Source organism: Scyliorhinus torazame, chromosome 12 (assembly GCF_047496885.1).
Source record: "Scyliorhinus torazame isolate Kashiwa2021f chromosome 12, sScyTor2.1, whole genome shotgun sequence".
In the NCBI taxonomy this organism is placed as follows: Eukaryota; Metazoa; Chordata; class Chondrichthyes; order Carcharhiniformes; family Scyliorhinidae; genus Scyliorhinus; species Scyliorhinus torazame.
In genome coordinates this window covers 57,065,816-57,092,310 of record NC_092718.1, presented here as the reverse complement: position 1 = coordinate 57,092,310, position 26,495 = coordinate 57,065,816, and the positions used below count along the sequence as shown (strand labels likewise).

Here is a 26,495-nt window from a genome sequence, read left to right as displayed (position 1 = left end):
CAGGTTTCAGGAATTCTGTTTATTTTTACGTTACCCTTTATATTTTGAAGCTGGCCTCATTCTGTCACAGTGTGGCTCACTTTATTTGACTCTTAATTTGTTTGGAATGCCTACAGTATGGTTTAATTTCTGGAGAATTTCACAGCATTATAAAAAAGTCAAAGAATCTGTGTCAAATATGTGAAATGAATTCTTCTACTGCGTGGACCCTCATATGCGCCTTCAACTCACTCTAAGGTTACACATATTTATGGGGTGGTCCAAGTTGAGACCAATTGCTTGCAATTTGTACGTCAATAGTGATAAATGTGGATTTCAGCCCACCTCCAGGAACTGAGCTCATAATCTGGACTGACATTCCAGTGCAATACTGAGGGAGTGCTGCATTGCCAGAGGTGCCATTATTTGGAGCCATTTGTCTGATGAGGCATTGATCGGAGGCCCCCTTCTGCTTATTTAGGTGGACGTGAAAGATCCCACAGCTCTATTCAAACTCGCAGGGAGTTTCCCCAGCATCCTTGTCTGCATTCCTTCCACAACCAAAAACAGATGATTTGGTTATTGGTCTGTGACTTTTGCTTCGCACAAATTGGCTGCAGCGTCCGTCGACAGAACCGTTCCATTTCACAAAATTATTCACCCGACGTGAAACACTCTGATGCACCCTGCAGATCTGATAAAGTGCCATGTAAAGAGAAGCCTGTTCTGTCTGAATTATCAGGATTTAACAAAACAAGAGGAAGCTTTAAAGTCTGGTACATTATAGTAAAATACCAATGCGCATTAAGCTTCAAATTACTTTGAGAGACATTAACAGTCTGAGCACCCAGTGTGTTTGGATGAAAGTCCTTTGATGGAGGCTCCGATTCATTTTCTTTTCTCAAAACAATGGAGCAAATAGTTTAATACAAACATATTGGATGCACATACCATAACATCACATACTGCAATTTCCGGTCTGAGGTGTTAAGTGATAAGTACAACAGCACTGCTCAGGGTAATTTACAAGCTTTAAAAACATGGTTAATGTTGCTGCTAAGACTAACAAAAGGAGGAGAAAAAGTGATTCCAACAAGAGCATGCTGTTACAGCTCAGCATTTTGACAGACCTATATTCCTCGTGTAAACGGAGATTCCAAAAAACTGACTGTGTCGCTTACTTATTGCAACCAGCACCTTTTAAACACTACCGGGCTCAGCTAGTACAGCCTGGGTCAATCGGAAACCTGAACGTAAATTGAAAACTGGGGCAGGATTGTCGGTGATGGGGCGGCACGGTGGCGCAGTGGTTAGCACTGCTGCCTCACGCCGCCGAGGACCCGGGTTCGATCCCGGCCCTGTGTCTGCGTGGGTGTCACCCCCACATCAGAAAGATATGCAGGGTGGGTGGATTGGCCACACTAAATTGCCCTTTTTGTTTTTAAGAATTGGATACTCTAAATCTTTTTAAAAAAGAATTGTCGAAGATACCAGTTTGCATGCGGAATGTTAAACCAACTCTCTGTCTGCCTGACCAGGTGACTGTACCAAAAAAGACCTGAGGCATCACTTACAGGGATGCTCCCCAGTGCCCTGCTCAATAATTTAACTGTTCTTTTATTTACAGTCAGTGGGATCTTTCTATGCATATATTGGTTGCCATCTTTACCTTCATAAGCACAGTGAATGCCTTTCCAAAGTTATTAATTGCCCTTTAAGAGGTTCTGATTGAACTTATTTAGAATAAAACAGGTTTTTGGAAACAGAAGCAAAATATTATACAGAAGAACAGACATCTGGGGCGAAATCCTCCGGAAACGGCGCGATGTCAGCCGACTGGCGCCCAAAAGGGCACAAATCAGTCGGGCATCGCGCCGCCCCAAAAGTGCGGAATGCTCTGCATCTTTGGGGGCCGAGCCCCAACCTTAAGGGGCTAGGCCGGCGCCGGACGAATTTCCGCCCCGCCAGCTGGCGGAAAAGGCCTTTGGTGCCCCGCCAGCTGGCGCTGAAATGACATCTCCGGGCGGCGCATGCGCGGGAGCGTTAACGGCCACTGACGGCATTCCCGCGCATGCGCAGTGGAGGGAGTCTCTTCTGCCTCCGCCATGGTGGAGACCGTGGCGAAGGCGGAAGGGAAAGAGTGCCCCCACGGGACAGGCCCGCCTGCGGATCGGTGGGCCCCGATCGCGGGCCAGGCAACCGTGGGGGCACCCCCCGGGGCCAGATCGCCCCGCGCCCCCCCCCCCCCCACAGGACCCCAGAGCCCGCCCGCGCCTCCTTGTCCCGCCGGTAAGGTAGGTGGTTTAATCTACGCCGGCGGGACAGGCATTTTAGCGGCGGGACTTCAGCCCATCCGGAGAATCGCGGGGGGGGGCTGCCAACCGGCGCGCCGCGATTCCCGCCCCCGCCGAATATCCGGTGGTGGAGAATTCGGCAACCGGCGGGGGCTGGATTCACGCCAGCCCCCGGCGATTCTCCGACCCGGCGGGGGGTCGGAGAATCTCGCCCATGAAAGTTGTGAATAAGTGAATCATGGTTGCTCGGTTCAGTAAAAGCAAATTACTGCGGATGCTGGAATCTGAAACAGAAACAGAAAATACTGGACCTTGAAACGTTAGCTCCCTTCTCTCTCCACAGATGCTGTCAAATCTGCTGAGATTTAGCAGTATTTTGTGTGTTTTTTTGCTTCGTTGTGTGATGCCCTGGGTTACAATAGGTCACAACTATCCACAAGCGTTAATTCATCCTTTCCCTATCTCAATTTGTGTGTGGTTAGATTTAGTAAAACAGTTACTGGCTACAGCGTTTCATTTTTGTTGGGTTGCAAACAGCACCAATACTAATTTTAGGCTAATAAGTCTGTCAGCGTTTCAATAATAGTTAGGGTATCTTGCCAGTGATGTATCTATCAGACCATGCAAAGCAGTGGCCTGCGCAACACTGGAGGTAAATAATAACTGCGGGCAGCACTAATGGAGTGTATTAAAAAGGATTAACATATATCCATATTATACGTTGGAGGCAACATTGGAATCCTCAGCTGATGTTAATTTGGGGAATAAAAAGCTGCAATTTTGTATAGCATTGACGAGTGTCAGCACTGGGAGCCATTGTCCTACTTTTACTGAGCGGAGCAACATAGAGAAGGATTCTAAATTGTCCTCTTGGCCTTCAAACTGTCGCTCCCCACCCTCCTCAAGACTTTGTCCCCAAGGACTGGGTTATAGCACTTGCAGTCTTTACACACAGTAAGGTTTTCCTTGCTTGAAGAACAACTACTGAATTAAAAATAACCATCAAAATTCATCTTCTAATCATATAGTTTCCAACCCCCCCCCCGCCCCATTTTATTTCCCTTTCTCGAGCCTCTCTCACACATGCAGCAACTTGTTACAAGCTTGATGTGATCTGCACAGATTTCCTATCAGTCTGAGAAGGAAGGAGTGCAAGTTAGAACAGCAGGAGAAGAGTAGACCTTCGGTGTTAATGCTAGATTCTTGGATCAAAAATGCACACAAATTGGACAACATCAAATGTAACTTATGTATGGTGCAGCTAAGTATTCAAGTCATTTAAACAAAGGGCAAACACTCAATGTCAGGGAATATTCTGTTCATACTTTGGTTGCTGTGTGCTCAAAGACTGAGGTGCACATTCAAATCTCACCCTCAATACCCACCAAAGAATACTGTTTATCCTCCCTAAAAAAAAGCAATGTGACATTTATGTCCAGCGTTTATGTTTCATGCTCTCTTTAGTACTCGCTCACATCCTCTCACATACTTCAGAGACTCTCAAATGCTCTTTACAACACAGATGAACAGAGAAATCACCTGCTTAATTAACCACTACCGCATCTCTCATTGCAATGCTCACATAAATCAGAGGAGATGCAGTTTTAGGAGGACAGGACATTATAAACACAATTTAAGTGGCTGCGTCTTTGAGAGTGGAAGGCTTAACTGCCCTGCAGTCTTCAAATGAATAGTGAGTTCAGTGAAGGGATTATCTGTGGATCAGAATGCTGAAATCTTTGACTGATGCATCAATTAAAAAGCAGGAGACAAGTGCTGCAACATTGTCACTTTTGTTCTATTTGCGAGCAGATGTCACAGGGGAGGGACGTGGTGTTGCAATATGTTTAGTGAGTTGCTACAATACATCCTGTGGATTATACGTGCTGTGGATTTTATTTACTGCACCCAGAGTGCGCTTTTGGTGGAGAGGTGGGTATTAAGCATAGCGGCAGGGGCACCAATTTAGAGAAACTTCTTCATAATAAATTGTGTTGAGGTTCCTAAGTGTTGATGGGCAGCATCTAGCCAGGCAACTGGTGAGTATTCCATCAAAAATTTGATCTTCTAGGTAGAGATGAGGCACTCGTCACCAAGTACTCAGTTTCTGCCCTGCCCTTGTATCTGTTGATACGACTAATCCAGTAAGGCCTCTGGTGGGTATTGAGTGACTTGTTCATGGCGGAGCATTCAGTGATGATCATAGAATCCCTACAGTGCAGAAGGAGTTCCTTCGACCCATCGAGTCTGCACGGATCCACTCTGCCCTATACCAGTAACCCATACCCTAACCTGCACCCCCCTGAACGCTAAGGGGCAATTTATCATGGCCAACCCACCTAGCCTGCACATCTTTGGACTGTGGGAGGAACCCGGAGTACCCAGAAGAAACTCACGCAGACATGGGGAGAACGTACAAACTCCACGCAGACATTCACCCCAGGGAAGAATTGAACTCGAGTCCCTGGCACTGTGAGGCAGTGTCTCTCTAAACGGAATTCAAATTTCACCATCTGCTGTGGTGGGATTCAAACCCAGTCCCTGGGTCTCTAGATTACCAGTCCAGTGACAAACCACTAAGCCACTCCTCCCTCAAGGTTCTCTGTTAAAGCTGGTTCTCTGTTGAAGCTGAGGAGATACCTTGGCTTTATCATGATGGAGATACCATTATCTGCCAGTTACATAGTGCAAATATTATCAGTGTGCTCTCAGCCCATGTCTGGATTTCTCCTGGTTTCCACAGTGGTCCAACATGGACTATTTCAAAGGAATTGCGAATGGAGTTGAGCAGTGACCCCCATAAATAAATAGCACCACTCCCCTTATGATGTGGGTTCATTATTGAAGATTCACCTGAGGAAGGAGCAGCGCTCCGAAAGCTAGTGACATCGAAACAAACCTGTTGGACTTTAACCTGGTGTTGTAAGACTACGAACTGTGCTCACCCCAGTCCAACACCGGCATCTCCACATCATTATTGAAGAGTTGTGAATGAATGAGTCAAGGTTGCTTGGTTGAGGAAATCCTGCAGTGATACCCTGGGCTCCAATGAATAGCCGCTAACAAATACAACCATATCATCTTCCTTCTCGGTAAAGTGTAGCTGTAACTGCTGGTGGAGTTTTCCTTTGAACCCCATTGGTCTTAGATTTGCACGGTTTCTGTGAGTTTATGCCCAGGCCAGAGGCTTAGGCACACAATCCAGATTGACACGTTGGTGCAGTATATACGACATGTTATACTGCAGTAGGTATGAAACCCTTCTGCCCTCTCAGGTGAACATAAAAGACCTCACAACAGTAATGAAGAGAAAAGATCTTTTGTGTCCCTGGCCAATGTTTGCCTCTCAACCAACACCTAAATCCCATGCTCTGCTCATTTATTAAAATTGCTGCTTGCGGGACCCTACTCTGTACAAATTGACTGCCACATTTCCTACAGTACCAGTCATTACACTTCAACAGTATTTCATATAAATGTAAACTTAAGTTTACCTTAGGATATACAAGGGGAAGTGTTGGCATAGCGGGGTTGTTGCTGGATTACTGACCCAGGGACACGCGTTCGAATCTCACCCTGGTGTGAGGAATGTCAAAATTATTATATATATTATATTTGTGGCAGTAATGTTGTTAAAAACCCTGATTTACAATACACACAGGCAGTGTGTCTACTAAAGCTGAAATTAAGAAGTCATAAAAATGAGTTCACCATTGCTTCTAACCATTTACATGTGAATATATAGATGGAAAACGGGATATTGGGCAGGATCTGCTGGCCACATCGCTCTCAAATGGAAGCATGACGCAGCCAGTAGATGCTGGGTGAAGCCTCCCATGGGCTTCCTGGCAGCCGCTATACCTCGCGAGGTGGCAGGATCAGGAACCCCCCACGATGGGCAGGACCGAGCCGTCTATGTACCTGCGATCTACCGGCCTCCTAGTATCTAACGGCTTCCCCAGGGAGTCCCCAGCTGGCCGACACAAACATGGACCAGGCAGAATGGCATTCGGGTGGTCTCCCATGCCATCAGATGCTCTGGGTTACCAGGGATAGTGTAGTGTTGACCCCCGGTCCTCCCCCTATAATGTGGGTACCTTGGTACTGCCAGGGTGGAAGCAAGGGTGTCCGAGTGCGAGGGTAGCACTGTCAGGGGTCAGGGCCCTAGGGGGGCTATGAAAGGAAGGTGCAAGGGGGATATGAAGGGTGCGTGTTTTTGGGGGGGAGGGGGGTAGGAGAGCAGTTAAGGAGAGGCCTCTGGGAAGTTGAGGCGTGATGGGTGGGTGGGGGTCCTGAATAGGGGGGCAATAAGAGAGTTTGGGAGGGCCTGAAGAGGGGGACCCCCAGGGACCCACAGTGGGGTATCATCACTTGGGGGATGTGGGGTAATGCCCATGTTTTGTGAGGGTGACATTGCCAGGTACGTGCTTTTGGCACCAAATCATAGAGCTGCTTCCATTTTCCAGCTGCTGGGCAGGCTGTGAAGGTGGATCATATTCGTAAGAGATAGCCAGAGACTCAAATAGGCAGTGTACCTACTGGACAGGATGTCACAACAGAATCTGCTGGAGAGAGCTGTGCAGAAGAGTCCATGGCAGGACAGAGCAGTGCTAGTATTAGTTCTGTACAGAGCTTCAGAACCTCTGATTAACAGCCGACAAAGAAGAAACTTAACTTGGGAACAAACCAGTATAAAGATGATTTCTTGAGGTATGGTTTTGTCAATTGTGCCAATGCAAATAAGGATGCAAATCCCATGTGTGCTAAATTGATGGGTGTATTGACAAATGAGAGGAGAAGTTTCAGATTTTGAAAGAGAAGTGGTGGGTGAAAAATCCCTTTTGAGGTTGAGACCCTAGAGTCAGTTACTAACCTGCAGCTGACTCCAAATTAAAAGACCACGTTGCTATACCTGACCTGCGATACCACATTAAAAATATGTCAAAAGCCCTTGAAGCTGACAGCAATCTAGAGTAGCACCTCCCAGGAGCATCCAGTGCTGAGTAAAACAAGCATTTTGTTGCTATTGCCCTTCATGATGACCTACATGTACGAGGTTGGATTTCATTAAACGTTTTCATAAAATGAAGACGGCACAAAGGAACTGGCTCAGGTCTGCACCCGATATGTGCATTCCCTTCTCCTCCTTTGAACCTGATTCAAGTGAGACGTGAGGACCAAGCAGGCTCCGCTCTCGCATTAAAGGTAAATGAACGTGACATGTGCCGTGAAGGTCGGATGGTGTGGGTCGCAAATGTCGGCCGGTTAGGAAACGTGGATCCTGGGAATAACAATTTGAAAAACACTGAACTAGACCATGGCTAACTTGTACCTGAACTCCATTCAATCAGCTTTATTATGTATCCTTTAATATCGTTAGCCAACAAAATCCACCAATTTCAATCTTGAACATTTTGGTTGACCCAGCATCCACAGCCTTAGCTGACTTCACTTCTGAATGACCTTGGAATTATGCTTCCTTATTCTAGATTCTTCTACCAGAGGAATTGTTGTTCTGTGTCCACCTATTTATCATTTTAAAATACTCCATTAGATCACTCCTCGATCTTCTAAACTCAAGACAACACAAGCCTGGTTTGTACCACCCTTTAAGTTCTGGTATAATCCTAGCAAATCTGCCTGGTAACCCCACCAAGGCCAATATATCCTTCCGCCGATTCGGTGCCCAATCCCTAAAATCAGTACTCTAGGTGGAGTCGGACCAAGGCTGTATCCATCTGAACCATTTCTTCCTCAGTTTTTGACCTGTGCACGATACAGTCCATTAACTCCATTCATCACTCAGGGATATAACAGAACCTTGTGAATTACTGCAGCTCGTAGTACAAAATGGCACCTGTCATTACTGAGATGTAGTGAAAATGGAAGTTGGTAGCCCCAAGAAAGTATTAAGATCAAATCAAAACAGAAGAGATCCAAAGTTCACTGCATGTCTAGAAGAGGAATATTCATTTTAATTTAAGAAAGCTAGGTTAATATTTACCACGCAGAAACTTATGAACGAAATGGGGTCGGTGGGAAGAGTTGGAGAGGGGGGGGGGGGCGGCGGAGTGGTACGAGAGCAGACACTGTAGGTTTGATCTGAACCACGTTTCTCTCTTTCAAAAAGAAACAGGAGTAGCCTAAATCTTGATCCACCACAACCCGTTGGGAATCCTTTAATCTTGTGCCCACTGAAGATTCATTTTCAAATGCAACACTCCAAATAGGAGTTAAACAAAGCTTACTAGATTTCAATGTTAGTCAGTAACGGAGGGTTCCTAATTACTGTGTTATTGTTAAGTATATTTAAAATACATTGAATGACTTAATTGCCAAAATAATGGAGACAGAAATGTGATAATGCAGGAAGATTTCCTACAACACACATAATATAATTTCCAGGTTCAATCTTTACCTATTTTGGAGGCAATTAAGGAAACCTGAAGCGTTGATTGGTATTGAGATAAAAATAAATTGAAACATCAGCATTAACTTCCAGGGAGTTGTGAAGTAAATATTATTTAGGGAGTTAAGAGATCCTCCCCCTTTAAATCATTTTCTTGGCGTAGAAACACACTCAAGAATCTGCTCTTCCCAATATGGCACGTCATTTATTGCCTAAGGTTTTAAATCATGTCAGTAGCCATTTAATTGGACAGGAGTGCTCTGCGGCACTGTCTCGAGCGATGCAGGCTCCTGTCTATGATTCTCCACTCATGTTATTTTAATTCTCACTGCCTCTTGAAGTTCTTATGAAAGTGACAGGTTGCAGAATATGGGCAATGGCCACTTCAGTGCAGCACTGATGGAAGGAGCTGCATTGTCAGTGGAGGCATCTTTTGGAAGTGATGTTCGGCTAATGAACTTCTGCCTTGAAGTGAAGGGTGTATTGATGTGCTGATGACAGAAGTATGTTACTTGATCTATTTCCCGCAATTTTCACTGTGACAGCGCTCTACATACATCTTGTTTTGGGGCATTTTATGGTCCATTTAAAGTTCAAATGGCTTCAGCATTTTTCAAATTCATCAAAGTGGTCACCAATACATTGCAAAAAGTCCCCGTGGCCTTGTATGTTTCTTGATACACTTAATTGTTTTTAATTTGTTCATGGAACTTGGGCGTCATAGGCTGTGCAGGCAATTATTGCCCATCCCTAATTGCCCTTGATGGGGCAGTTAAGAGTAAATCCATAGCTGTGGGTCTGGAGTCACATGTAGGCCAGGCCAGGTAAGGTCGGCGGGTTTCCTTTCCTAAAGGACATTAGTGAACCATTTTTACGACAATGGACAATGGTTTCATGGTCATCATTAGACTTTTAATTCCAGACTTTTATTTAATTCTAATTTCACTATCTGCAGTGGTGGGTTTTGAACCTGGATCCCCAGAAGCATTACTCTGGGTCTCTGCTTTACCAGTCCAGTGATAAATTAATGAATTCCAGTGGACTCTTTGGTAGAGGTTGAGGGATGAGGCAACTGAACTCAAGGCCAGAAAATTGGGGACTAGTCTCAATTCTACTAAAATGGAAAACCTCAGCCTTTTCTGATCTCATCCATGTTGTTAAAACTAACGTTAAGAATTGGCGATGCCCTTACTACAGGTCCGAAAGCTAGTGATTTGAAACAAACCTGTTGGACTTTAACCTGGTGTAAGACTTCTTCCCTTACTACAGGAGGAAGATAACTGAAGATAAGCCACTGTAGGTAGACTTCGGTCCAGGAGATGCCACGATTGTCAAGAAAGTTTGGAAATAAATCACATGCACACCAATCTGAATCAGTACAACAGGAAGCCTTAAAAAACATACTGGGAGGGGAGCATTTATGTAATCCTAAGTTTTGTACCTGGCCTCTTTACAGGGCTTGAATGCTTACAAGTCATGGGAAAATGCCTGACATGTCTAAAGAATGCTAAAACATACTGATGGCTCAACAGACTTCAAAATAACCACTCAAAAATATTTCAACACTCACAATGTCCATTTCCAGATCAAGAAAATCCCTTTTCATTCAAAAAACAGGAACCAATCACATCTCATCCTTCAAAAAAGTAGGATACCTTGGATACCACTGTACTTTTCCACTTCCCTGACACCACCAGTCTATTTCAGGGACTCCTGGAAAAGGAATGTTAAAATCCAAGGCTATTTCTTCCCTGAATATCTGTCTGCTTTCTTTTCTCTCTTAGCACTTAAATACCTTACTCTCTCAGCAGGGGGACGCAGTGGCGTAGTAGTATTGTCACCGGACTGGTGATCCAGGGCAAGATCTGGCAGCACAGGTTTAAATCCTGCCATGGCAGATGGTGAAATTTGAATTTATTTAAAAAACAGACCTGGAATTAAAAGTCTATTTATTGCTGATTGTCATAAAAACCCATCTGGTTCACTAATGCCCTTCAGGGGAGGAAATCTGCTGCCCTTACCTGGTCTGGCCTATGTGTGACGCCAGATCCACAGCAATGAGGGTGACTCTCTAACATGGAGGGCAGTGAGGGACAGACAATAAATGCTGGCCCAGCCAATGATGCTCATGTCCCGCAAATGAATAAAGAAAAGTAAAGGATTTATTTTTTCTTCATTGGTTAAGACTGATTAAGTGTACAAAATTATGAAGGACATAGACATGGTTGATAGATAGAAAGTTTTTCCCTTTGAGAGGGGCCAATAACAAGGGGGCATAGGTTTCAGGTAAGCGACAGGAGATTTAGAGGGGATTTGAGGAAAAACATTTTCACCCAGAAGGCGCTGGGAATCTGGAGCTCACTGTCTGAAAGGGTGGTAGGGACGGGAACCCTCACAACATTTAAGAAGCATTTTGATGAGCACTTGAAACGCCATAGCGTACAAGGCTACCGACCAAGTGCTGGATAATGGGATGAGAATAGATAAGTGCTTTATGGCCTGTGCAAACATGATGGGCCGAAGGGCCTCTTTCTGTTGTAAAACTCTATGACTTTATGACTCGAAGGGGCCAAATTTAACCTAACCTACCTGTTCAAAGGCTTATGTGCTACGTTAGACCACATTCAATTTTACTCGCTACTGAAGCTGAAGGACGGCTATATATGTAGACCCTCATGATGCGGAGATACAGTAATAAGAATAACTTTACAACGATATTCGTTAAATTCTGATAATTGTGGCAGAGTAACTAACCCCCGACCCGCCACCCTCTTTTGTGATCTAGCTGGGTCCCTTGACTCTGCTTCTGTCTTCAATCAGGTCTAGATTTTCATCTGCACAGTGGATTCTTCTGCAGTATATTCATTTTCGGATGTATAACAGATCAGACTGCAGTTTCTTTACTTTATCTTGCCTTTGGGATGTCAGGCTCCCGCCTTCACTGCCACTATGTTGTAAGGATTGTTTGCTGTAGCACTGATAGGTTTGAAGGTTTACACGGTTGAAGTGTTTAACAACTCACAGCTGTGTACATCTCCAATGTATAGCCCATTCAACGGGTGCTGTCCCCATTTTGGCTTTTGCTGGACTCTTCTACACACAGTCCAGGAGTGTATGGGAAACCCAGATGTCATGTTTTCAGAGTTATACATTCATAGTGTGCATAGAACTTCACTAACAGGTTCCGTATCAAGAACATGAAGGGTGGAATTCTCCTTTCTGGGGACTAAGTACCCACGCAGGCGGGAGAACCGGCGCCAACCACTCCGGCGTCAACATCCCCCGAAAGTGCGGAATTCTCTAGGTGGACGCCAGAGGGGTTGGCGTCGCTCCAACCAGTGCCAAAGGGACTGCGCGAGTACGCGCATACGGTGAAGGGCCGACGTGATCTCGCACAGGCACGGAACCGCCGGCGTGGTTCCGCACGTGCGCACACCGGCCAACGTATTCTGGCGCATGCGTAGGGGGTTGTCCTCTCCGCGCCAGCCATGGCAGAGCCCTACAGGGGCCGGCACGGAAGGAAGGAGTGCCCCCCCGGCACAGGCCCGCCCGCAGATCGGTGGGCCCCAATCGCGAACCAGACCACCGTGGGGCTCCCCCACCGGGGTTGGATCCCCCCTCCCGCCCACCCGAGAACCGCCCCAGCCGACTTACGTGCCAGGTCCCGCCGTGTGAGACCATGCCTAACCCACGCCGGCGGGACTGGCCAAAATCGGACTGGCACTCCGAAACCTGAAACCAAACCAAAATGTTATGAAAATGAGAACAACATTTGGCAAAAGGATTTCGGGCAGTGCGGTGGTACAGTGGTTAGCACAGCTGCCTCACCGCGCCAGGGACCCTGGTTCAATTCCCATCTTGGGTAACTGTCAGTGTGGAGTTTGCATATTCTCCCCACATCTGCGTGGGTTTCTTCCGGGTGCTCCGGTTTGCTCCCACAGTCCAAATATGTGCAGGTTAGGTGGGGCTACGGGATAGGGCGGGGGAGAAGGCGAGGTATTGTGCTCCTTCAGAGAGTTGTGTGCAGACTCGATGGGTTGAAGGCCTCCTTCTGCACTGTAGGGATTCTATGAATATTGTATATGGGATAAGGGGGGGTGGATTCAGAGATCAGGGGCGAGATTCTCCGACCCCCCGCCGGGTAGGAGAATCGCCGGGGGCTGGAGTGAATCCCGCCCCCGCCGGTTGCCGAAGTCTCCGGCACCGGATATTCGGCGGGGGCGGGAATCGCGCCGGTTGGCAGGCCCCCCCGCGCGATTCTCCGTCCCGGATGGGCCGAAGTCCCGCCGCTAAAATGCCTGTCCCGCCGGCGTAGATTAAACCACCTACCTTACCGGCGGGACAAGGCGGCGCGGGCGGGCTCTGGGGTCCTGGGGGTGTGCCCCCACGGTGGCCTGGCCCGCGATCGGGGCCCACCAATCCGCGGGCGGGCCTGTGCCGTGGGGGCACTCTTTCCCTTCCGCCTCTGCCACGGTCTCCACCATGGCAGAGGCAGAAGAGACTCCCTCCACTGCGCATGCGCGGGAATGCCGTCAGCGGCAGCTGATGCTCCCGCGCATGCGCCGCCCGGAGATGTCATTTCCGCGCCAGCTGGCGGGGCACCAAAGGCCTTTTCCGCCAGCTGGCGGGGCGGAAATTCATCCTGCGCCGACCTAGCCCCTTAAGGTTGGGGCTCGGCCCCCAAAGATGCGGAGCATTCCGCACCTTTGGGGCGGCGCGATGCCCGTCTGATTTGTGCCGTTTTGGGCGCCAGTCGGCGGACATCGCGCCGTTTCCGGAGAATTTCGCCCCAGAGGCCTGTGGGATCGTAAGCCAGAAGTTGGGAGGCCATGTAGGATGACATTGGGACGGTTGGGGTAGCATATCTGAGCATGAGGCTGACAAGGCTTTTGTACGGAATCCAGCAGTCATCGCTTTCCTTTGATGGCAGCTTTCCCAAGACTTGTATTTGTAGAAACAGAGCCATTGCCTACATTTCCTGTAGCAGCTGAGCATATTTCCATTGATATCGGCGCACAGCTAAAGAAAACTTTGGATTGCAGTATGTGATGTCAGGCAGGTGACGTGATCAAAAGCGCTGGCAGAAAGATGGGAACTGAGTAAAATCAGCATTGCCTGCCCATCTGAGGACCACGTTGCAAATGTTTTGCAACCAATATTGGCTAAACTCATGGAGTCCCAGGCCTACATGCAGCCAAAAGTCCTCCTGAAGCGCAGGATTGCATTTTTGCTGCTGCTGCTTTCTTAAAGTTCATTCATGGAATCTGGGCATCACAGGCTTGGCCAGCATTTATTGCCCGTCTCTTGTTGTCCTTGAGACGGTGGTGGTGAGCTGTATTTTTGAACCACTGCAACCCACAGCATTGTTCGGGAGGAAATTCCAGGATTTTGCCCTAGCGACAGTGAAGGAACGGTGGATCAGGATGGTGACTGACTTGGCGGTGGGGGGGGGAGCCTCCAGGTCATCATGTTCCCATGTGTGTCTGCTGCCTTGTCACTCTAGATCGTAACAGTTGTTGGGTTTGGAAGGTACTGTCTAAGGAGCCTTGGTGAGTTCCTATAGTACATCTTGTAGGTGGTACACATTTGTGTGTCGGTAATGGACGGAGTGAATGTTTGCGGAAGGGGTGCTAATCAAGCGGGCTGCTTTCTTGTCAAGTTTCTTGGGTGCTATTGGAGCTTCACTCATCCAGGCAAGTGGAGAGTATTACGTTATACTACTGATTTGCACCTTGTTTCCACAGTATTTATCGGGCTGGTCCAGTTCAGTTTCTGGTCAATGGTAAAACCCAGGGTGTTGATAGTAGAGGATTAATAACTGGTAATGTCATTGGATGCCAAGGGGCGATGGTTAGATTCACTCTTGTTGGAGATGGTCTGTCTGGCATTTGTGTGGTGTGAATGTAACTTGTCAACTTTTATAAGGCCACAAAGAGTCCACACCGAGTTTGTAGAAAACAAAATGTATTTTATTTTCTAATAGCTGTTAGATACAGCTAAAGTAGATCCCTACTGGATCTTCACTACTTGGTGCCACACTGGTCAACTCTATTTATACATAGTCAGATACTGTTAGAGACCTCCCGCCCCCTTATCGGGGGAGCTTGTATTCTGCAAGATCCACGGGATAATGAATCATTCCAACCCCATAGGATCTGTGTGGGTTATAACATCCCCCCCCCCCCCCAAAGTCCAAAGTATCCTCCAAAGACCGCGGTGAAGGAGAGCACTGGACCCTCTTGGCGTCTGGCTAAGTGCTATACACCCAAGGTGCTGGGTCGGGCGGTGTGTGTCTAGAAGGTGAATGTCACGTTAGCTGCAATGCCTGAGGCTACAGTTCCGAAGGCTCCCCACCAGAGTCTCTCCGAGTCAGAGTCGACGACCTCCGTCGTGTCGGCGTCTTGACCCCCTTGAGGCTCTGCTGTGGCCTGATCAGGCAGCAAATACGGTTTGAGAAGTTTCCAAGGAAGAGGAATATTCTGAAGAAGTAGTGGCCTAGACGGAAAGTGATCAAGGTGCTTTCGCATGATCTGACCGTGGGCTTCCACCTGGTAAGAAGACGGCCCTGTTTGGTGGAGGACAACACCAGAGACCCACTGGGTGCTGTCAGGTTTCACACAAACACTGAGTTACCCAGTACAAAGTGCCCGGATGGTCGATGTCGAATGGGGCAACACCCTTGCTGCTCCTGGTTGTGGTGCACTTTCGCACCAATGTCTGGAAAATTCATGCTTTGTCGGGTACGAAGCCTCCGGCCTATCAGCATTTAAGTGGCGGTGTTGTGACTGCGGCGGTGTGGTCCTGTATCAAAACAAGAAATGAACCAGCCTAGTGTCCATCGATCCAGAAGACTTTCTTAAGGCCCCGCTTAAATGTTTGCACCGCACACTCCGCTAGGCCATTAGAAGCTGCAAGGTATGGGACGGTACAATATGCAGCACCCCATTTGCATTCAAAAACACGGCAAACTCCTCACTAGTAAACGGAGTGCCATTATCTGTGACATCCGGGATGCTGTGCATGCAAAAGGATGTACGTAACTTCTCAATACTCGCCCGGGATGTGGTCGCCACCATCCTGTGCACCTCCAGCCACTCCAAATGGGCATAAATCAACACAAGGAACATGGATCGCTGAAAAGGGCCAGCAAAGTTGGCATGCAACTGTGCCCATGGCCGTCCTGGCAATTTCCAATGATGCAGCACATCATCTAAGAATATTGCCACACGCGACAGCCCTCCCAGGATGCTCTCCATTACACGCTGAAATATTGCACAGGTGAAGATCACTCCGAAAGGCAATTACGGATACTTATACAAGCCCCTGTGCATACTGATGGTAACATATTTGCGGGAGGCCGGATCCAACTCGAGCTGTAAATATGTGTGGCTCATGTCTAGCTTTGTGAACAAATGCGCACCCGCAAGCTTGGCAAGCAATGCGGGGCATGGGGTAATGGTCCAATGGTGAAGCTGTATTTACGGTCAATTTGCAATTCCCGCATAAATGGACCATTTTGTTCGGTTTCATTACCGGTACAGCCATGCTGCCCAATCAGCGAACCGTACATGCTGGATGATACTTAAGGTCTCCACTTGACTAAGCTCAGTTTCTACCTTTTCCAGCAAGGCATAGGGGAGCAGGCGAGCCCGAAAATAACATGGCGGGGTCTTCCAGGTCGACCTGTATGCGATATATGCCCCCCCCTTATCTTTTCTAGTCTGGGTTGAAACACTTTGAGATACTTGCCCAGCACTTACCCAGGCCTCCAGACCCCAACTGGAGATTGTGTTTCAACGCAGCTGCAGAAGGCGCAACCAATCACGGCCCAACAGGCTGGGGCCATGGCCCTTTACCACGATAAGCGAGATGTGCACCAACTGGTACCCATAAATCACCTGGTTCATAGTAGTACCAGTAATATCCAATGGCTCGTGGTAGTGGGCAGCCTGGCCTGGGTGTCTGTCAAATCCAAGAACTGAATACCCTGCTTAATTTGGTCAAATGTCTTCTGGCCGACCACGGAGACCGCTGTGCTAGTGTCCAATTCCATATCGAACAAATGTCCGTTGAGTTGCACTGTGATCTTTATAGGGGCCATTCGAGGGGCTGCCATGGAGGTGAACACCCTATGGCACGCCCCCTTCCTCTGGCAGGCCCCGCCCCGGACCGCCACACTGCCCTGGACCAAGTGGCATAAAGGCCCAACCTGTTGGCCAAATGAAAAGCCTTCATGACGGGAGACTGCTTACTGAAACCGCCTTATCTCTTAAACCTGGGGTGGAAATTGGCACACCAGTGGAGCTAGCAGCAATAGAGGCTTCACAGATAGGTGTTGGAGCAAAGATCCACAAGATGGAGACCACCAAAAACAAGTATGCAAGAGTTTAACCATGTCATCAATATGCGCAAGTTGGACATTCAGCGGGAGAATCCTGGAGTAGAGAAAAGGGGCGGGATTCTCCAATCCCGCGGCAGAGTGTCCTAGCCCTCGTAAACAACATCGCGTTTTATGAAGGCGTGAACGGGCCGTTGCCAGAACTAATTCTGGCCCGACAGGGGGTTAGCATGACGCTGGAGCTATTCACGCCGCTCCCGGCGCGAACTGTGCGCCGCGGGATCCGCACAAGCACAGTGGTGCCGGCGCCAACGTGCGCATGCGCAGTGGCCTCCTTCAACTCGCCAGCCCCGAAGCAAGATGACGCAGGGCTACAGGGGCCGGCACGTAGGAAAGGAGGCCCCCAGCCAGCGGGGCCGGCCCGCCGATTGGTGGGCCCCGATCACGGGCCAAGCCACATCGGTGGCCGCCCCGGGGTCGGACCCCCCCTCCCCCTCCTCAGGCCATCCCCTGACCATTCCATGCCGAGTTCCCACCAGCTGAGAGCAGGTTAGAACGGCGCAGGCGCTGGGAGAATCCCGGCCAAGAAGTACGGGAACTGTGGCAAAATGGACCACATTGCCAAAGCGTGTTAGTCACATCAAACTTCACCGCTACCTAAGATGTACATGAAAAAGAGAACATGCAAGTCTATGAATCAAGTCTACAAGCTGATTGACGAAGTTGAAGACCCCTTGGAGATTATGTACTTGAACAAGTTCAAGAGCTGAAACTAGGCATCTTGTCAGTACGGGGCAATCAACAACATTTCTGTGTATTCCCAAAACTTGTGGGTAACCAAGTCAAAATGGAAGTGGATACGGGAGAAACTGTATCATTGATACCAAAGACAATCTATAACCAGCAGTGAAAAAGCTGCCATTGAAACCATTGCGCCATCCTCACATAGTCACTGTAGCTCAACGGCAACCATCCTGTGTCGCTGACGTCAACCCCTATTTCTGCTGTCCTCCACTTTGCCCTCCAGAAGAGGGGCTGGTTTAGCACACTGGGCTAAATCGCTGGCTTTTAAAGCAGACCAAGCAGGCCAGCAGCACGGTTCAATTCCCGTACCAGCCTCCCTGAACAGGTGCCGGAATGTGGCGACTAGGGGCTTTTCACAGTAACTTCATTGAAGCCTACTTGTGACAATAAGCGATTTTCATTTCATTCTTTCTAGCTTTTCAGCTCTGATCAAATGGCCAAAATACAGACATTTTTTTTTCTGCGTGTCACTTTCATAGAATTTCATAGAATTTACAGTGCAGAAGGAGGCCATTTGTCCCATCGGGTCTGCACTGGCTCTTGGAAAGAGCACCCTACCCAAGGTCAACATCTCCACCCTATCCCCATAACCCAGTAACCTCACCCAACACTAAGGGCAATTTTGGACACTAAGGGCAATTTATCATGGCCAATCTACCTAACCTGCACATCTTTGGACTGTGGGAGGAAACCGGAGCACCCGGAGGAAACCCACGCACACACGGGGAGGATGTGCAGACTCCGCACAGACAGTGACCCAAGCCGGAATCGAACCTGGGATCCACAATGCTACCGTGCTGCCCCTTTTATAGAATATATTTTGCTCTTGCAATTTTAAGTACTCCTTCTGGTCTGTACGTTGAACTTAAAGCATAGGTCTTACAGTTCAGGTTAGCATCCACCTTTCAAGTCTGCAAAATCTGTGAAAAAAGATTATTGAAAATGTATATAAATTATCTTTAAAAATAAGCTTCCTGGGGCACGCCGGCTTGAAAATTATTTTTGAAAACGTAGTTCCGTCTCCAAATCCTAAGCTTTTCGGTTTCTTCGTCCCATGTAACATTTTGCAACAGACGTTTCATTCTTCCAAAGTTTTAAGTACTGATGTTTCACAGAACAGTGCCATTTGTCTCTAGTATTCTGCTTGGGACAGTAAAAAATGTCTGCTTCATGTCACTGCCGAAAAATACAAAATTCCTGGGAACGAGAGGGACTAAAATCTGGAGAGGACCGTGCATTCCTAGGCAATAGTTCCCACACATAAATGCACTCTGCCATTCAACTGAAATAACCCCCTTGGCAATGAAGTGACAATTGCAGAATTAAGTTACTATTTATAATTCAAATGACAGTTGTCACTTGCTGAATTATTTGGGTCAGTGGCAGCGTTGAACAAAAGACCAATCTCATGTCCCATGAATTACAGCTGAATAAGGCCATTTAGATGCCCAGAAGAACATTTACCCCAATGCATGCTTAATCGAAACTAAATATTACACAGTGGAACAGTCTGGCCGAGTGAATTCCATAATTGCAAACTGATAGACTTTGCTCTTTATTGCTGCCTATGTGAAAAAATGCCTGTCCTATTTCTGTCAATAAATCAATGATCCTTTATTTCTTACCCTTCGCTTCACTGAGTAGGATAAATTCCTTTTTGTGGAGTGTAGCGAAGATTCACACGACGCTCTCTTTATCAAGCTACACGCTCAGCAGAGTTTATTTTTCAGGTTGGGGGAAGAGCTTCTTTCTTGAATGCAATGTCTTTGCTTTATAATGTTAAACGAGTTGGATACCACTAACTGTTGTTATTTTGTTTTTAATAAGGCCTTGCGATGGGGCAAAGGCCAGAATGGAAATGGCTTCACAAAAAGCGACACTTCTTCATTTATTATCTGAATACTAAAGTGTCACCCATGGGAAGCTTTTTGGAGCAGATCGGCTCCTTTAAGACAAGGACCGTTGAGAGGGGAGGAGCAAAGGAGATTTTCTTTCACACGACAGAGGAGTAGAGGTAGGTTAAGCTCTGGAATGCTCTCCCTTAGGGACAGCGGAAGCAGATTCGACAATAAAATTCAAAAGGTAATTGGATAAATATTTGAAAAGGATACACTTTCACAGCTATGGTGGCAATGGCAGGGAAGTGGTAATAATTGGACAGCATTAGCATTAGTCATATGGACCCAAAACATTGGGCGGGTTTCTTCAGTCCACCAAACGTGTGTTTCTCGACCGCGTGCCATTAGCAGGAGGCGGGATTCTATCTTCCCGCCAAATGTCAATGGGAATTCTCATTGTAACTCCCCCCACCCCATGCCGCCACGAAACCTGCTGGCGGGGCCTGCCATTGGTGGGAAAATTAAACCGCAATTTTGACAGCATTTTCAGTTTTTATTTCAGATTTCCAGCATGCGCAGCATTTCGCTTTTAGATGTATCAGGGTCAATGGTCATAATGATGATGTATTGGGCAGGCGAAGAGTGTAATGACTGCACAGCCTCTGCCTGATGGCGGTAAGCGAGAGGCCCGAGCCTTTTTTTTAATGGGCACTGTTCCACGAAGGTAAACTGAAAGACCATTCTTAAGAGAAGTTTATTCTGGACACAGTACTGGCAACCATCAAACCACATTTTTGGCACTGGCTATTAAAATATGGATTTGTTCATTTGGACATGCAAAAAGGCTGGGCACTGATGCTGGGCACAACACAAATTATTTTCCCGTGGCGTTTCAAGAAAGTTATATTCATGGCTACTCAGTTTCTTCTTCAATGATTCCACCTGTACTACTGTTCATGCCTCATCCACTGGATCGTGGCCTGGATTCTCCGTTGCGAGTCTGCCCCGTTACCGCTAGTAGCGGGACAGTGAATTTGGTGCTCAGTCAAATCTCCTGTTCACTACAGTGGGACCAGAGAGGACCGCTGCCGTGAACAGACAGAGAATCCCACCCCTTATTTCAGCAACTCAAGTATTTCACCCCCCCCCCCCCCCCCCCTCAGAGACTAGGCATTATTGTCTGTTCCACTCAACATTAATTACTACCTCCATTCGTCATCAAATCTGCCCACTCTTTGAATGATGTGCATTTTACAGTTGTTTGTTCTTTAAGGTTGTGTAACTTCAAGCCTGTGCTCCAGTCCTCTTGCAGAACGGTAGCTACGGTACTGTACCTCTTCCATGCCCTTCAATAAAGGAAAGAAAACCTTGTTTCAGGGCAGCACGCTGGTGCAGTGGGTAGCGCTGCAGCCTCACGCTGCCGAGGTCCCTGGTTCGATCCCGGCTCTGGGTCACTGGCCGTGTGGAGTTTGCACATTCTCCCCGTGGGTTTCGACCCCACAACCCAAAGATGTGCAGGGTAGGTGGATTGGCCATGCTAAATTGCCCCTTCATTGGAAAAATGAATTGGGTACACTAAATTTATTTTTTTTAATTAAAAAAAAAAACTTGTTTCTTTACACTCTGCAAAGACACAAGGGGCAATCTTCCACTTGCAAGCCCCTGGCATGGAGCATTGTCCACTGGGAGTATACAGCAGTAAATTGTGTAGACAACCCATGATTTTATATCCATTTAAAATTATTGGAAAGAAAATTGTGGGCTGCGTATGCACATTTTCTTGATTTGCAATCCCAGTGGGTTCCACACCAGAAGCATGCAAGTGGAACATTTACTCAATTTATTTTTTCACAAGTCTGATCCATGGGTACAGCTTCTTACCTCTGATGACTCCACCCTTGCTATTTCATTTTTCAATATTCTTGGCCTCACAATGTTTACTGACCTGTGGTTTCCCCTTTTGTGCCAAACATTTTTTTCACCCTCAATAACTATTTACTCTCTATAAAACCCATGTCTATTACAGACTTAAGTACTGCTTCCCCTCCAAGATGACTCTTTGAGCACCCTTCATGTGCCTCCGAGAAAAAATAGCAATCCTTTGGGGACCTCGTCTCCAAAATCTCTCTCCCTTACTCTCCATGACAACTATTCTTGTCTCTCACTTTCTACTTTTATTAATATTAACATCTTGCTTAAAACAAGAACAATAAGTCAGCATTTGAGTTAATGATTTTCCTGTTACTTTTCAACTTCAACCATTCCATCCTACAAACTCGCACTCCTATATTTCCCACTTCACTAAGATCAAAAAAAAATCACATAGCTTCCTATTTCCTGTTCCCAAGAGCTTAACACGGCAAACTCTGGAACTCCCTCAGCGCTCCCTTGGCCTCCAATTTTCTGACTCTAAAAGCAAACATGACCTCAGCTAATCGCTACTTCATGACTCATGGTATTCATCTCTGGGGTCTTACACAATGGGTCTTGGTCCTCCAGCTTGGCTTTATGTTTAAAGAACAGAATTACATCCACGAGTTTCTTTGGGTGAATTTATCAAATTTAGCCACGTGCGTACAGTGAGCCACTGGACAGATATCAATCCATCTGCTCTACAGTTTAAGGGGAGGTTCATACTCCAATTACCTGGGTTTCTCTTATATGCAGCTGGACCATTGTGTACAGATTTGGTCTCCTCAACCTGAAGGAATGGAGCAAAGATTCACTTGACTGACTCCTCAGATGAGGGGGCTGCCCTGTATGCAGCGTTTGAGTAGGCAAGGCCATAGAATTTGCAAGAATGAAAAGCAATCTCACTGAAACCTTTGAAGGTAAGGGGGCTCAACAAGGTACACGCAGGAAGAATGTTTCCTCAGGCTGGGGAGTATAGAGCTAGGGTTCACATTCTCAAAATAAGACTAAAGCAAGGATTGTGTATTTTCTGGAATTCCCTATCCCAGAAGAATAGGGATGCTCAGTCATTGAGCATATTCAAGACATAGATTGATAGACTGTTGCTCTCTAAAGGAATTAAGGGGATAGTGAGGGAAGGTGGATTATGAGGTAAAAGATCAGCCATTTCCTTACTGAGTGGCGGAGCAGGTGCGAAAGAATGAATGACCTGTCCGGTTCCTATTGCATATTATGATGTGGCATTTGTGACCTAGAAGTAATCTCCAAACTATCATATTAGCTGCAGGGAAATGGAAGAAAATTACACTAAATAACAGGAAATAATTTTACAACGGTTTGGGACATCATTAATGAACCTAAATCAGGAATAAAAGCACAGATTCATCTCGAATTTTCTTTGTGGCAATGCCTTTGAAAGCAACATCCACTTTTTCCTGACAGCCTTCATTGTTTCATGTTGACTAAGGGTTTGGAAAAGAATTGCAAGGTTTAAAGGAATCTTTTTGCCAGATAAATGGGCAAAAGGTTAGGAAACACACATCAGCTCTACTGTTACTAGCAATTAATATTTTATTTTTAATGCACAGAATTCTGGTTTGACTCCACAAAACATATACTTTGAAGCACGGATTTACGATGAGTAATTAGAGAAAGTTACCTGACAAATTCCACTGATGCACATGTTCAAGGATTCCGTGTTGCATCGGGTACCATCGAGTACTTTTGGTGATAACTCCACAATCAAAGACGTTCCCCGGGCTTGGCACTTCAGTGCACATAGAGCTTCATGATCATTGTAGAGGGGAATCCACTCGTAATACTGTCCCTGGTATTTCACATCATTGTGTGCGGAGCACTGCTGATGTCTGAAGTCACCAATTTCAGGGGGACATTCCTTTAGCAGAGAAAAAATGAAATGTAAACGCGAGAAAAATTAAGGTTTTTGGACGCTGCACTTTACTGCGTGTTTTTACTTCATGCGGAAATAAACAACATGATAGCCATGAATTGACACTGCAGGCAAGTTACAGTACAAATGCTGAAGGTAATATTGAGAAACTGAGTTCATGGGCCAAGGCCCAAATTGCAAATCAGCTCCAAGGTTGAGGTATACCAGAAAGGTTGTGATTTAATGGTACATAAATAAACAAAGTATGTTGGGCTGAAACATTCTCCACACACAGTGCAAAAATGCAATATTGGCAGAAAGTGCTGCTTTTGAAAGATGTAGAATTAGAGGATGTCATATTTTAGGACTATAGACAATTCAGGACCGGTCTCTCATTGTCGGCAGATCCTTTAGAGCAGATCTTCCCAGGCTTTTCCGCATTGCGACCCCCATTTTAATACTTCACACTTGGTCTGACCCCATAGTGAAAAGGAGGAGGGTTGTGTGAGTTGTTGACCCGACAGGGGCATGAAGCTCACGTGCTGCCTGCATCGTGAGGAGCAAGCACAAGCTTTTGAGGCCTATCCAATTTTGATCCCAATCTGCCCGACTATTGCTGAGTAGCAATCAAAAACGACAAACAACATTGAACTACATGGCCAAAACTGCAGGATGCAAGTCAGAAGCTGTCATGATCAAACTGCACAGTACTTAGATTGTGCGCTGGTTATTGACACACAAAGGAGACATTGCTGAGTAATAGCGTAATGACCTCCCAAGTAAGAGTGTTGGAGTGTTGTGAGTTCATTGCAATCCAGGGACTTGTGCATTATTTCGGCTGACACTCATTTGTAGTACGAGGGAGTTTTGAACATTCGCACCACAAGAGTACCAATCAATGACCACTTCCAACGCGAGAGAATCTATTTGATTTGATTTGATTTATTTATTGTCACATATACCGGAGTACAGTGAAAAGTATTTTTCTGCGGCCGAGGGAACGTACACAGTATGTACATAGTAGACAAAAAGAATAATCGACAAAGTACATTGACAAATGGTACATCAGCAAACAGTGATTGGTTACAGTGCAGAACAAGGGGCCAAACAAAGCAAATACATTAGCAAGAGCAGCATAGGACGTCGTGAATAGATATTCATCTCCCCTTGACGTTCAAAAGAATTACCATCACTGATTCCCCCACGATTAACATCCTGAGGGCTACCATTAACCAGAAACTGAACTGGACTCGCTATATAAATACTGTAGCTGCAAGAGCAGGTTTGAGGCTTAGAATATTGCGGACATTAAGTCACCTTCTCACTTTCCAATGCCTGTCTGCCATTTACAAGTCACAAGTCAGAGGTCTAATGGAATACTCTCCACTTGCTTGATTGAGTGCAGTTCTAATAGTACTCAAGAAGCTTTACACGATCCAGGACAAAGCAGCCCGCTTGATTGGCACCCCATCCACCACACCATGTAAACATTCACTCCCTCCACCACCGCTATAGAGCGTGTGCCATCTACAAGATGCACTGCAGGAACTCACCAAGGCTCATTCGACAGCACCTTCCAAACCAGCGATCTCCACTACCCAGAAGGACAGGGACAGCTGGCACATGGGAACACCATCACCTGCAAGTTCACCCCCAAGTCACACAGACCATCCTGACTTGGAAATATATCACCATTCCTTCATTGCCATTGGGTCAAAATCCTGGAACTCCCTCCCCTAACTACACTGTGGATGCATCTACACCACAGTGGTTCACGAAGGAAACTCATCACCACCTTCTCAAGAGCAATTAGGGATGGGCAATGAATGCTGGTCTACTGATGCCCACATGCTGTGAATACAAAAGGAAATTTGTACATGCTGTCATGAGATGAGGCCAATTTGTCCTCTTGCATGTCTATAAAAGATCTCCGGCAGGATTCTCTGATCCCCCAGCCATGTGCTTCTCGGCTGCACACCGTTCGCCGGCAGTGGGATACTGGCCCTCATGTCACTATTCAAAGAATAGCAATTGAGTTCGCCCTTGGCCAATATTTGTCCCTCAAACGATGTCAGTGAAGCAGATAATCTGGTCTATATCACATTGCTGTTTGTGGGATCTTGCCGTGCACAAATTGACAGCCATTGTTTTTACATTACAACAGTGCTGAGACTGTAAAATGCTTTGGAATGTTCTTTTCGCATGTAGTCAGGAAATGGGCCATAAAGAGCAGCCAGTGGCGCAGTGGTTAGTAGCACTGCTGCCTCACGGCGCTGAGGACCCGGGTTCGATCCCGGCTTCGGGTCACTGTCTGTATGGAGTTTGCACATTCTCCCCGTGTTTGCGTGGGTCTCACCCCCACTATCCAAAGGTGTGCAGGCAGGTGGATTACCCCTTAATTAGAAAAAAAAGAATTGAGTACTCTAAATTTATATTAAAAAATGAAATGGGTTATAAAAGCAGAAGTTTTTCTTTCATTCTTGAGCCAATAATATGTGCTAGATTTGAGTGAACAAAGAACAAAGAAAAGTACAGCACAGGAAGAGGCCTTTCGGCTCTCCAAGCCTGCGCCGAACGTGCTGCCCATCTAAACTAAAATCTTCTACACTTCCTGGGTCCGTATCCCTCTATTCCCATCCTATTCATGTATTTGTCAAGATGCCCCTTAAATGTCACTGTCGTCCCTGCTTCCACCCCCTTCTCCGGCAGTGAGTTTCAGGCACCCACTACCCAGGCACACGCTAGGATTGTGTTTGATATATTTATTTAAAGGCATATCACAACTATTAACATAAGTTTGCAACATTAAGAAATCCCCCTCCTTCATGAGCATGACATAAAAGTTACTAAGATTAGTGTCAAATGATTAGTTTCTTGACTGTTGTCAAAATCACCTTTAAAGGGTTTACACAAGTACCTATTGCAGCTGCTGAAGACAAACCTCCAGAGGTCGCATGCACAGTTTAACTGGGAAAGGAATTGATCAGTGAATAGTGGACGTGTGGACAGCACCGTATTCCAGGCCCATTAA

General features: G+C 46.7%; 1 protein-coding gene across 1 annotated transcript in view; it reads right to left on the bottom strand.

Annotated features, from left to right (window-relative positions):
- The window catches only part of adamtsl3 (ADAMTS-like 3), an 869,253-nt gene that overhangs the window by 428,905 nt on the left and 413,853 nt on the right, over positions 1–26,495 (bottom strand). Inside the window, 1 exon segment of the mRNA XM_072468743.1 lies at positions 23,234–23,470. Coding sequence (XP_072324844.1) covers positions 23,234–23,470 — 237 coding nt within the window.